This window comes from Hakea prostrata, chromosome 3 (assembly GCF_041222555.1).
Source record: "Hakea prostrata isolate BN-2017 chromosome 3, UWA_Hpros_2, whole genome shotgun sequence".
Classification (NCBI taxonomy): Eukaryota; Viridiplantae; Streptophyta; class Magnoliopsida; order Proteales; family Proteaceae; genus Hakea; species Hakea prostrata.
In genome coordinates, this window is record NC_142602.1 from 19,292,239 (window position 1) to 19,306,553 (window position 14,315).

General features: G+C 40.5%; 1 protein-coding gene across 1 annotated transcript in view; it reads right to left on the reverse strand.

The window, feature by feature from the left end:
• Window positions 1-14,315, reverse strand: part of LOC149021406 (structural maintenance of chromosomes protein 2-1-like) — a 28,467-nt gene that overhangs the window by 7,827 nt on the left and 6,325 nt on the right. Inside the window, exons 9-18 of the mRNA XM_089149640.1 lie at window positions 12,973-13,064; window positions 12,619-12,715; window positions 4,406-4,522; window positions 4,032-4,250; window positions 1,680-1,820; window positions 1,402-1,569; window positions 1,127-1,311; window positions 888-981; window positions 706-794; window positions 113-338 (exon numbers count right to left, since the gene is read on the reverse strand). Of these exons, the coding sequence (XP_089005766.1) occupies window positions 113-338; window positions 706-794; window positions 888-981; window positions 1,127-1,311; window positions 1,402-1,569; window positions 1,680-1,820; window positions 4,032-4,250; window positions 4,406-4,522; window positions 12,619-12,715; window positions 12,973-13,064 (1,428 nt within the window). The remainder of the gene's footprint in view (window positions 1-112; window positions 339-705; window positions 795-887; window positions 982-1,126; window positions 1,312-1,401; window positions 1,570-1,679; window positions 1,821-4,031; window positions 4,251-4,405; window positions 4,523-12,618; window positions 12,716-12,972; window positions 13,065-14,315) is intronic.

The window sequence follows — 14,315 nt, forward strand, 5'->3', positions numbered from 1 at the left end:
ATTAAAGAACATATTTTAAAATTTGAGACAAAAGAAAATTAAGATAAAGTGACAAACAGAGATAAAATAACCAAAAAATATACAATATTCAAGAATTGATATTTGTTTCTACCTCATCCAGTATGTAAAGAGGTGCTGGTTTGAAGAGCAGAAGCGCCAAAATGAGAGAAAGTGCCAGAAGTGACCGTTGTCCTCCGCTAAGCTCTGACAAGGACTGCTTCCAAACACTTCCAAAAGCAACACGAACCTCCAGACCATCTAAGAAACTACATCCTTCAGGAGGTTCCAGCTTTGCCATTGTACCCGGTAATAAGGTTGAAAAGATAGATCCAAAGTCCCTTTGTAAGAAAATTTTCAATGTCTGAGCAGTAGATAAAATCAAATCTAGCGAGAGTGCACAATTTCAAACAGAGGTAGTGGGCAGAGAATCTTAAAGAAAATAACACTAAATCTTTTTGCAGTTTATCTTGGAAACAAAAACTATAAAAGCCTTCTTTTTACTTTTTTGCAACAGATGCTGTAAGATACCGATAATTGTACCAATATCCTAGTTACATAGGCTGGGTTACAGACCATGCACCAAATTATCAATAACCACCAACATAAGGTAACTCAGAGGATTCTACCAACAACAACAACAACACCACCACCAAAAAAAAAAGGAAAGGAAAAGAGGTACTCAGAGGATCAGGTCCAGAAACTCACTTGTTAACTTTAACCCAGGTGACCTTTAAAGTTTCCTTCTTTTTCTCATCCAGCTCGTCGATCACCATCTTGATTTTAGACTTGTCATTCTACGTAAAGGAAACTTAAAATAAATAAATAAATAAAAGAATGGCAATAATGAATCCAGCTATTCAACAGTTTGAGGGGCATGGCTCACTCACTTCGATGATGTTTTTCTTGGACATCAATTCATTGTAGTCATCTTCTGCTTTTTCAAACATTGCCATGACTTTCTTGTTGACTCTCTTCTCAAGACTTCATGCACAAGTATAAATTAGTTTATCTTGTGTCAACCTCGGAATGAAATGTTTTAAACTTTAAATTTTGATAAAGCAAGAAAGTAAGGAAATGCTAGTGATAGTAATACTGTAGAGTGGCAAAAATGGACCAAATCACTCACCCTGATTGCTCAGCTTCCAGCTTTCCCAGTTCCTCCTGAGCTTTATGGGGGTCACGAGCAGAGAAATCATAATCAGTGCCACTTCTTCCAAAAAGTTGCTTTTCTGCCAAAATCCAGCTGTGCTTCTCAAGTAGTTTATCAACCCTCAGAGAACAATTTTTCTGCTCCATTTCCATTTGCTTCACCTAGAAAAGAAGAGTTGAAAGTTCAGTATCTAGGGACAAAAAGTAACTCCGCATAATTCTATAGGCCAAGTTATCAATGGACGCACGTACTTCATTTTCCATCTTCTTCCGCTCCAGTTTTTCATCACTAATTTTTTGTTGAAGCTTCGCCTGTTCTTTGGCAATGCAACTAATTTCAGAATCACATTCTTTCAACTTTGAGCGAATAGAATTTAGCTCAGATTGAGCTTGATCATGATCAGCCTTTATTGATGCAACCTGCACAAGAACATGGAGAAAGTGCTTGTCTTTAAAGACTGCTGATATGACTTCTAATAAAACTCCTGTTTGCATAGACCAAATTTCTTATTTTTAATATCAACTTATACCCTTCCTCTAAGGTTCTCGACTTCTGATTCAAGACTGTTGATCTGCACCTGCGACTGAACCAATTGACTCTCCATGGATACATGTTCCTTAACGGCGGCCTCTTTTTCCATAATAAGCCTTTCTCTTTCATTTTCATGTCCCTGCAGATACCGTTATAACAGCTCAGAGGTGAGGAGGTTGTAGGTAAATTACTCCTGACATTCCAAATACTTTTGACTGCTAAACAATGACATTTCTGAAAAAATAGATATGATTCAAAGCAGTTGCATAACAAATCAAGGAAGAAAAAGAAACAACAGTTCTTCTCCCTAGAAAAATTTAAAACATAAATAGAAGCTTGACTAAAGTGCAAGTTTTTTTTTATGAATAAGTAATTAAATTAAGCCAAGGGGCAACAAATACAAAGAGGGGGAGAGGAAAGGGGGGGAGGAGATATGAGGCTTCAGTGGGAAGCCCGAAAAGAGGAGCTGAGACCCCCGGAACTAACAATTAACCTATTCCTGGGGTTGTCAGAAACTCGAGAGTGGGGAGAAGAAAGAAATCTAGAGGTAACATCAAAGCAAATGGCAATCCAAATCAATTCTAGAGACCAAGATTTGAAGGTCCATCTCCTGAGGTTGCGCTCCCACCACAAGTAGTGGATGGTGGCTCCAAAGACAAGCTTGCCAACACAGTCGCAAATGGAAGTGCTAGAGAAATTCCTCAAAATCCAAGACCACTCTCGAGCGAAACCATGGTCCATAGGAACGCCTTGACCGAGGCCAAATGGTTGTAAGGGCTTTCTCCCAGAGGGAGCGAGAGAAGAAGCAAGAGAAGAAGAAAGAGAAGAAAAGGTGTTTAGTATCCTCAGGACCATTCCAACAAAGGATGCAGTTAGGGTTAACAGGGATATGGTGGCTAATAAGGAAGGATTGGGTGGGGAGGGCAAGGATAAGGGCTCTCCAAAGGGTAAGGGAATAGCGAGGGATGTGGCCTTTGAACCAGACCCTTTCCCAAGGGACGGGGGTTGAGAGGGACCGAGGAAGATTTCAGGTTGAGGAGGTGGTGAATGATTTCGAGGGCGATCAAGAGGGGAGCCAGATGATGGTATCTCAAGCGGAGGTTAAGATAGGAGGGAGCACATTCCAAACTTGTGTGAGACTGGGGTGGGGGAGAGGGGACCAAGAACCGTTGGTAATAAAGGAGGAGAGGGGGCAGCCTTAGATATATGAGTCTCATAGACAGTGTGGGGACCAAGAATAGGGAAAAGAATACCCATCAGATGCCAAGGGTCCAGCCAAAATGATGTGGATGATCCAAAGGAGATTTGGATAGAGATGGTAGTGAGGGCACGCGGGCGAAGGAGCAAGAGTTTCCTCCAAATCCAAGACAGATTGGAGCGGTCCAAAAGGAGTCCGATTTGAGGATATACGAGTGAACCCAAGAGACCTAGATGGAATCATGCTTGGAGACAATCTTCCAGATGAGCTAGAGGAGGCAAGCCAAGTTAACATCTAGGATACGACGGATCCCAAGGCCTCCTTCAGACTTAGGTCGGCACTCGACAGTCCAGGAGATAGGATGAAGTAGTGGAAAATGCAGCAGCTTGCAGCCTTCTTTCATTATAAGAAATTTGTTCAGCTGTGGAGGGAACAGAACCAACCAATATTCAGGTGGGGCATGCCTAACTGGAGTAGGAACCTATGACGTAAGTAGAGATTTAAAGGAGCTTATTCAGAAGGATGCAAAAGCTGAAGTATATTAAAGAATGTATTGTAATTGGGAATTCTTTCCAGATTGGGCCCCTGGATGGGAGGGGATGCCCTCTTTTGCAGGAGTCTCCTTCCCTCAATCGGGTTCTTGGGAGACTGCCTATTTCTGTATCATTTCTTTCTCATACAAAAATCCTTTACCAAAAAAAGGCATAAATTAGAAGGATGACTTAGAATTTCAATCCAAAAAATTTATTTTTGTACCCACTAGAATGTAAAGTTTACCCATACCAAACTGGGTTCAGCTGAGATCAACCATTTCCATTTTAAATTCAACAGAAATCATGTAGCCTTTGAATTTGATAAGGTTTTTAATTGTAAAACATGGCATTTGTATAAAGTATAAACACTTTTTAACTCATCAGAATAATAGCTACCACAAGGACTTGGAATTCATGAGTCAAATAATTAAGTCCATTAACTTATGCCTAATGGCATATAATGTTTCTTGATTGATATTGGCACAAGATGCAACGGTTAAGACAACACTAGTCACCTGATTAGGAAAACAGGTGTGGCATGATAAATGAACTGAAGAGGCAGAAGAGAAGGAACTTTGTCACAGTCAACAAGTAAACTCAAGCATTTTCAAATACATACCTTGAGGTCCTTCATAGCTGACTGCATCTCAGCCTTTGTTGCCTTGATTTTTACCTCTAAATCTTTCAGCAAGCTATCCCTATTGCTAGAGTTCTCTCTGATTGTGCTCTCCAGCAATTTTACAGTAGACACACAGTTTTCATACAAAACTTGTTTTTCTTCTTTTTCCAGATGCGCTTCTTCAAGCTCATGTTCGATCTTTTTTACTAGTTCAGCAAGCTACATCAAACAAAAATTCTTTCAAGATAAATAAAAATTATTTCAACCAAAAGGAGCACAAATTGAAGACATGCAAACAGATTTTAAGCTAAGACAGCAATAAAGCTTCAAGCTGAATATACATCAGAATCAAAGAGAAAGGAAACCAGCATGACCTTATGATGCTCATTCTGCTCAACTCTACTCTGGAACAGAGAAAGGTCATATAATTTCAGTTCTAACTGAGATTTAAGATCCATGAACTTCTTTTGAAGAGGCAGGAGCTGTGCAATCTGCAAAAATAAGAAGCAAAGGATGAAGTGATAGTTAGTTTTAACAGTAGCAGTAGCAGCAACAGGAATGCGTTAAATACCAGTACCTTTGGTGTCGTAACATTGTAAAACCTCCCACACAAGGAAATCAGAAAATTCTAACTATTGTTATTAGCATAAAAAATGAAATGTAAAGACGGGGAAGATGCAAAGTGTAGAATGGACAGCCGTCCCAAGTGGAATATATGCATGGCACTTCTCATTACAAGGCATGCAGAGATGCAGTGGCAATTCTGAGCATAAATAGAGAATGATCTGGATTGGGTCAATGTCAAAGTTCAGTTTCAAATTCAACCATGTATCTCCTGTGTATTATAATGCACACTCTTCGCAGCCCTAGTGTTGCTGCCTCTAAGGTGATCCAACAGTATTTTTAATGCTTTATTTTGCTACCTTTTGGAATGCATTTCAACGGAGACTTTATACTTAAGCAGAAGATAAGAAAGCACAACTGTTTTGGCAAAAATACAATGTTGAAAAATAAATGGTATCCAAAAGCATGTTTTAATCGAGATAGAAGAGCAAATGGTTTCCAAAAGCGTATTTTAATCTTTATTTTTCGCAAATTTTGTGGGAATTGCTAGAAGTGTTGTCCTATATCAGTATTTTACATAGCAAGCCAATAATGGATTTCAAAACAGAATTTTACTTATAGCACGACAGCAAAATACAAGAGCTACAAATATTCTCAGTCTTACCAAATCTCAAGAATAGCATGACATTGGTAAAACTGATGACAACAACTGTGGCATCTAATGAAAGGTGTTTCCTATTGTGTCTCGACATTCATTTGTGACCTCTCTTTGCCTACTTACATGCCCTATTACAGAACGCACGTTTCAAAAATCTAGCCAGTCCTATTTTTCATGGACTTAAAGGAGTCAACAAGAACATGGGAAAAGACACGGTCTTCGGTAAGGAATGACATTCCCAACTTATTGAACTGGTAATTTTATTTACAACTAATTCTTCCTGCTATCTTCTTTATCATTGTTAATTTCCTTCTTCTTATGATATGTCTTCCTCACTAATCTTTCTTCTTCCTCTGATTTGTCTTCTCTATTTCTTCTTCTTTATGTGGTCTTCTTCCCCATTATGTTCTCCGTTATGATTAATATCACTATTCGCAAAACTTATCTATCTTCATTCTGCACACCTTCCGAAAAAAAGGAAGAAAAAAAAAAGAGGCATACTTTGAACAAGCATTTTCTATACAATATGAGTTCAATTTTTAAATCACTAGAAGTCGAGGACGATGGGTTTTTTTTTTTTTTTGGAGAGGCCAAAATGATGTTCACGTGAACAGTGTCACGGCCCATTATTTGGCCTATTGGGAATATTTTATAGAGGATTTGTGGGGCCCAAAATCAAATTGCATAAAGATTTTATTCTTGGGAGATTTAAGACCTTAGTTTAGTTTCTATTTTAGTTATTTATGCAGGTAGCTGAAATATAAAGCCTAGTATTTTCTAATTTTAGTTAGTTTCTACTTCCATAAGATTCTATTTCACTACTACTAGAATATTAGTTTCCATTTTAAGTTTATTAAGTTTATATTTCTTGCAAAGCTTTAGTCAAGCTAAAAATAGGTCCTTACATTGCAATATGATAAAACCCTACTAATACTTCCCAAAAATCAATACAAGAATTTCAAGAATTAACAAGATAGACTCTGGTTTTTATGGTGCCAGTCACCCCCACACCTCACAGTGGTGTCCCTCAGCCTACGGCTGCCCAAGAACTCTCATAAAACATTCGATGCCCTCTCCCTCTCTTCTACCTCTATTTATTACCTCAACTAACCCTAACTAACCCTCATTCCACATGGCCTCATCCCTAGAGTCCTAACAACTACCGACCTCTCGAAAATCACCTTGTCCTCAAGGTGATGGAAAATTTGAAACTTGATCTTCATATGTGTTCAAAGAAACATTCTGAGGTCCAGAATAGGAGAAGGCTTCAACAAAAGAAAAAAAATTGCAGATCATCCCCAGAATCAACATCCTCAACTTCAAATGATGGTGTCTATCCACTCCAATTAGTTGTACTTGGGCTTGAAGCATACACTGCCTGAACTGTAAGGGTGGAACGATTGTCCTGCACAGGGCAATGTGCTAAATCATTTTGAAAACTCACAACATGTTGGTCTGCTGAGAAAAGAATCGATTGAGTGAGAGGCATCGAATCCTTCGTTGCCTCGACCGTGAGAGATCCCTATGCTATTTCTGCACACAATTTGCATGCGTTCTTTCGCACTAGAGACGGAACGAATTCGAAGGAATGTCTATGGAAATAGCATCAAATCCAGGAGCGATGCATGTGATATCTTTACTTTTGGCACCGGCAACAAGAACAATACTATGCTCAACGACCGATGCTACAACCTCGCCTCTTCTTGCACCGTCTTGACTGTGTGAGGTTGAAGACGATGGTTTACCATGTTGGCTTGGTCGAACCGTTGGTTTGGTGACTCCATGATTCAAAGTGGTCTCCTGCTTGGGTTTTGGTCCAACTGAAATAATTGGGTTCAAGTTATAACCGAAATATATTGGGTTTTGTTGTGATGAAATGGGCCAAGCCCATAGTCGGTATTTTGAATTGGTGGGGTTTACCCACTTAATCCCCCAAAGAGAAAAAGATAGGATGGGTAATGGGTTAACGAAATGGGCTAGGCCTCGGGTTAATAGAATGGATTGGGAACAAGGGGGTGTTCGCTTGGCCCCTATTGAGACATTGCGGTCCTGAGTTGGGCCCAAATAAAGGAATCTTTGGTCTGTAGCGTAGGACCCAAACCCATTAACTGGTTTAGTGTAAACCAAACCAGCCCGGAACTTCCTCCAGCATCGTCTTCTCCATTTGTGGCGAGCAGCAACCCTAGACACCGTCTGCAAATTTCGGCCATTCTTCCTCGCGTTTGCCCTCATCCAAGGGGGTTTCTCTGGTGCTCGCATCACCCAATCAACTCTGCCTCTTAAGTGATGCCACCCCTTTCTTTGCTAGTAACACAGTCCTCTGCACCTTCGTTGATGCTTGCTTTTCGATCGCACCCTGCCCCATCGCCGACAGTAACCACAGAACATGGTTTCGGACTCTTAGATGTGCATCGAGCCTTGTGATGAACTTTGGGATGTGGGTTCAAGCAAGCAAGCCCTTCTTGTGCCGTTTACTGCAAGTTTGGCGTGAGACCTCCATAACATGCCATCAATCTCTGCTGGTGTTTCCACTTGGTTCTTTTCCCATCGGTTTGGCCTGGGCTTCCAAATCTATTACTCCATTAGCATCGTTAATTTCTCCTTGGTCTACCGCCTGGTTCTTTACGAAATCAGTTAGCAGGGCTTCTCCGAAACCCTTCCAATCAAACACCGGCCAATTTCTCCGGTAAACCCATTCTAACTCTTCTCCAACCAAATGCTCAAGAGTTATTCCGAGCCAATATTCATGCTCAATTTGGTGTTGCTGACAAAATTGCTCGACTTCTATTAACTACTCATGCGCCTTTCCATCACCAGAAAACAATGACAAAGCCATTTCACCTCCCAGGATCGTTACAGCTCTGATGCCAATTGTTAAAACCCTACTAATACTTCCCAAAAATCAACACAAGAATTTCAAGAATTAACAAGATAGACTCTGGTTTCTATGGTGCCAGTCACCCCCACACCTCACAGTGGTGTCCCTCAGCCTACGGCTGCCCAAGAGCTTTCATAAAACATTTGATGCCCTCTCCCTCTCTTCTACCTCAATTTATTACCTCAACTAACCCTAACTAACCCTCATTCCACATGGCCTCATCCCTAGGGTCCTAAATCTTTCTTGTTAAAGATTTTATTCTTGGGAGATTTAAGACCTTAGTTTAGTTTCTATTTTAGTTATTTATGCATGTAGCCAAAATATAAAGCCTAGTATTTTCTAATTTTACTTAGTTTCTACTTCCATAAGATTCTATTTCACTACTACTAGAATATTAATTTCCATTTTAAGTCTATTAAGTTTCTATTTCTTGCAAAGCTTTAGTCAAGCTAAAAATAGGTCCTTACATTGCAATAGAAAAGCAGACTTTTGGAATTAAAAAAATAAACTAAGGCTTAAGCTATGTGCGTTTGCACTCCCTTCCTCTCCTCTTCTCTTCTTATTATTATGAGTGTTCTTCTCCCTCTTCCCCTTCTTCAAGATTGATTCTTCTAAGATTTCCCCTTTTTCCCCCTATCTTGTTTATACTACTTTCTTCTCTATCTTGTCCCTCATTACAAATGTAATAACATCGACGCCAAATTCAAGTAGAAGTTTGTGACATCCCTCCTACCTCCGAAAATTCATGTTGAATTCTTTGCCTCGGCTTCTATTAAAACCATTGCCCAATCAACTACTCATGTCAGGTGCACCGTTCAACTCTAAGTGTCAGACTCAACAAGCACAATGACAATCACTCTATTCAAGGGTGTCTAAACCCTAACAGGATGTATGGCATCAGAATACAACAACGCCATTGAAGAGGTAATCTACACCACAACACTCTTACTCATCATATTCCAAATAAAACCAACAATGTGACCCCACTAACACCATTGGTTTTTAATGAAATGCTTAAAAACATCAACGGAATCTCAGAGCTGCATAACCAAGCAATACCAATTCTTCTTCAAGTTGACCAAAAGCGACAAAGAAAGTCGGAAAACTAAAATAATTGTGGCAGAGTGTCTTCAAGAATCCACCTATGGTCCTGTCACCTCTATTTGAGACCAAAAGATGATGGCCAAAAGACAATCATATGGTATTACCCTCCAGCAAGGGCCCATGAAAAATTGTTTTCGGGGGGGGCCCCGGGGCAATGGGGTTAACAAAAAAAAACAAAAATATTATGTTTTTTGGGGCAATAAGGGTAAAAATTTTCAAAAACACAAATATTTATAACCCCCTATAAAAAAATATTTTTTTTTACGGGGGGTTTTTTTTTTTGGGGGGGGGGTTTTTTTTTTTTGTTATTAAATTTAAATTAAAAAAAAAAAAAAAAATTTTTTTTTTTGGGGGGAAAGTTAGCAAACAAATTCTGCACTATTTCTGAGAACCCAACTTGGTTCCATAAGATTTAATATCTCATTTGCTGAAAAATATATACAATAATGTGCAATTTGCAAGGCCAAAGACTTGATCACACAACTTCTAGTGTCATGTTAAAATCTGGTGAATGACATATCTATGCAACCCTACCTGCCATAAATTCCAAAGACAACAAAACAAATAAGACGACTAACAAAGACAACTCACAGCCAGCACTCAATATACTCAGAACTGGACATAGGATTCCCCCTAGCTACAGACCACTTGGTCGACAACATATAAAATAGCAGGGGGGGCCCCCGGGCGAGCACCCCCCGGGAGGTAACCCCAGCGGGGGCCCGAAAAAAAAAAAAAAAAAAAAAAAAAAAAAAAAAAAAAAAAAAAAAGGGGGGGGGGGGAAAAAAAAAAAAAAAAAAAAAAAAAAAAAAAAACAACACACAACAACACCCCCCCCCCCGACCCCGGGGGGGGGGGGGGCATTATGGACATAACTAGGGCACGTGACAGTTCATCCGGAAAATAAACCCGTTGTTAACTACTAAAACCAGACAAACACTAGAACAAACAAACAACCGCCGATAATTTGACTCATACACATATGTACACAGTCTAAAGTCTGTTATACTTACATTTGACCTTACAACAGTGTTTAGTAAAGACATACAGTCTCAAAGAAATATATACACTCAAAGTTCATGCAAACTAACATTAGTTGCAACAAAAGAAATGTTCCCATCTCAACTTTAAAGGTACTGTCAGTAGCAGCACCCTTGCCCTTATCGCGTGTCCGAGGACCCGTCAACATTTTCAAAATGAGCTTTGCGGCCCAATAAGCAATATAGACAACCATGTAAGTAAGTCGGCAGTTCATCATGCATCAATAATCTATAACATCATACATCCAACCCGCCCCATATCCCGCCACCCCCCCCCTTACTTGCATCAGGTTATCGACATATAGTCTGAGCCAGGCAAACCGGAGGAGCACAACCTTCACCACCGAAGGGCCGCCCACCACCGAAGTGGCCGCCACCACGAAGGGGGCCCACCACCGAAGGGCGCACCACCGAAGGGCGCCCACCACCGAGGGCGCCCACCACCGAAGGGCCCACCACCGAAGGGGCACCAGGGGGCCCACCACCGAGGGCCGCCCACCACCGAGGGCGGCACAGGCCGACACCGTGGATGCCAGGCACGACTCAATCACAGCTTGCTCAGCCCCATTTGGGTACATAAGTACCGGACTACGGAAGCCATACAACCACCCATCTTCAATCAGATTGCAACCAACCGCCAATTTCAATATACATCATCAAATCATTCAGTCTCATATGAGTAAAGGGACACAATCCATACAATAATCATTTAAACATGAGAGCATGATATCATTCAACACTGAACACGTTCATGAGTTCCATCATTTAAATATGAGAGCATGATAATTTACATTTAACATGCATAATCATTCTTCAAATGCATAATTAACAGTTCAAGAATGCTATCAACATCATTTCAAGCAGTCAATCAAGTCATTGAGGCATCCAATCCATGCATTTCGCACAATACACATAAACATATATCATGCACTTTCCATAAATTGCATCAATGAATACATAAAATAGCTTTTATGTTATCATGTGCATGCTACATATCATTAAAGGAAAACACCCACTACATACAAGGTGGCAATATTACACCGCGGTTCCAGATGTGTGATTGACCCAGCGATAACGCCGGAGAACACGGCATAAGCGAGGAACAAGGAGATTCCAAATTCCACCCCTCCCCAGGTCCGTCCCTCCCCCCTTCTAGGTTTCCTCTCTCCTCCACGCTCCCGTTCAACACCCACGAAACCACCCTCCCAATCACCTTTCAAGACCTCACCACAGCAGCTCACCAACCACACGGAAATCTAAAATTAATTCTCGAATCAATGGTTGATCCACCTTCCTGCCCCCACGAACAACCACCCCCAAGTAGTGGTCCAAGTGGAATCAAACAAAAAAAAAAAAAAAATATAGTATAATTAATTATAGACTAATGGGCTTTGTTATGGGCTTGTGGGCCCGCTGTAATATCTTATGCGGGGCCCACACCGAGATGTAATAAGTACCCAGGTGAAAATGGAATTCCCGTGGCACCAGGGGACCAGAGGGGACCGCCAAAATGGATCGCTTAACAAAAGGTTTGCCCGTATATATAATATAAAAGAACGGGGCGGGGGGGGGGGGGGGGGGGGGGGGGGGGGGGGGGGGGGGGGGGGGGGGGGGGGGGGGGGGGAGGGGGGGGGAGGGGGGGGGGGGGGGGGGGGGGGGGGGGGGGGGGGGGGGGGGGGGGGGGGGGGGGGGGGGGGGGGGGGGGGGGGGGGGGGGGGGGGGGGGGATTGATATATGCCACAGGATTTCCATACTTCTAATTTATCAATAGAGTCTTCATTGTTGCCTGTGTAAAAGAGAATCTACATAAACGAAGATCATGATTGCAGCTAAAGCTTAAGAAGTATGCAAACATTAGTCAAAGTTTCAATCATAGGAAGATGAATAGCATAGAGATCATGGTTATAAGCCCAAAAGGTGTGGCCATCAATTTGATGGACGAACCTCCCGATTGCAAAAACTCAGAAGGAATAAGCAGGTATGAATCTTTGAAATATTTCTAATTGATTGAACAAAACAGCAAAAAAGTTCAGTCATGAACTAAACCACAAGATATCAGTATACAAACACTTCCAAAGTGGATTTAGATAAAGGTTTAGTATTTGAAACTGGAAAAAGAAAAAATAACAACTTGCAAAACAAGCAAAGAATAAAATTAGAAGAAAAAGATAACCAAGATAATGGTGCACATTGTATACAATTCATTTACAAAGGACAAGTAGGATCACAAATGGTAACGCTAAATTTGCAAATATTTGGAAGACAAGGATAAACATAATGTGTTTCTAAGACTATGAATGTAAATACTATCTGTAAAAACAGAGGAAAACAATGAGGATTAACCTTGGCTTCAATTTCTGTTAATCTGTTCTGATGAAAGGAAAGCTTTGATTTGGTCTCTGCCAATGCATGTAGTTGCCTCAACAATTCACCTCCACCTCTACAAAGTTGTTGATTTAAAGTTAAATAAGATAGTAACAATTAGAAAAAAAACATCTGTTGACCAAGTATAGCATTCGTCCATACCAAAATCAGACATTTAGGGAAGACTGCAGCAACAAGATCATTTCAACTACTTCATCAAAATAAAATTAAAAGACAATCATCTGTGATATTTAAGCTACCATTAAGAGGGAAAATACAAGGAAGAGCATCGCATAAATAAGGCAGATGAAGAACAGTAGGTTGAGAACTTACTTGCGACTACCACCAGTCAAAAGACCACTTGGCTGAAATATATCACCTTCAAGAGTTACACTTGGGGTGGAGGTTTCCCTATTAAAAGCTACCTATAAAACAAGCCACCAAGCTATGGTATTACCAAGACACCCAGATATACATGTATGTGCATTAATTAGCAGCATTGCTAAAGTAGCAAGTTCAAAGAGGAACAGTAAGCAGATATCTTCAGTGCTAAAATTTATTGACCTCATTATTTGTCTTTTGTCTTTTGTCTCTTAATCTTCTATATATCAAAGGGGAGACGACAAGCTTTGGTGCAACAATTAAGGTTGTTCCACTACGACCAAATGATCAAGGATTCAACTCTCTCCAAAGCATGGGTAAGACTGCATACATTAGGGCCCTCCCTAGACCTCCCTAGACCCTGCAGCAGCAGGAGACTCACACAATGGATGCAACCTTTTTTATATATGCAAACTACAAAGATACAAAATATAAGTCATTCCCTCTATCTCAAACTAATACCTACATAGCAATCCACAGCATCCCTGCAACATTGCCTCCTCTTCACAGAAATCAGGAAGTTAGTTTCCATCTAACAACATTTCTCTAATGATCTAGTGTTCTTAGGTTGAAAAGGGGGTCCCCTGCCCCCTCAAACCCCCCCCCCCAAATAGGGGGTTAATAACAATTATTTACTATGAAGTCTCTGTATAAAAAATGACAACTAGCCTATTTGGAAGGGTTTCAAGTCAAATAAATATTACCAATTTTGAGATCTACAAATGAAATTGTTTCGTAGAGGCAAACTCAGTTATTTGAACAATAAATTAAGTGCAAGGTCGTTCTTCCTTACAAACAGAGATGATGCTTTATTTCCCTTTTCCCTAAAGGAGGCCTCAATACTTATTTGAAAGTTCCACTGTATCCATGCACAGATCCCCTTTGGAGCAAGAAGGCTTGGACCATAGCATAGACTTGTGATCAAAATCTTCAATGAAAGAAGCTAGCAAAATTTTGAATATGACAAAAATATGACGATTTAAAAAAATAAATAAATAGAGAACAATGATAACTTTCAAATAAAGGATGCCAGCATTCCCCGTGTTAAAATATGCAAATTAGCTTGATATAGGCAATCTACGATTTTGACATAGGACATCACAGAATTGGATGATGAGCAACTATCTATTAGAAGGTTGGTTTCGTGATCCAAAGGATATAAAAAGTTTTGATGTGATAGTATTACAGCTCATTGAGGAGGTGAGAAGCTTAAAACCTACTGAGGACCAAGACTTAGGGTAGATGGAGCTGCATAAAATCCCACCAGGGGACAGGCAACCAAAGGATACAATCCA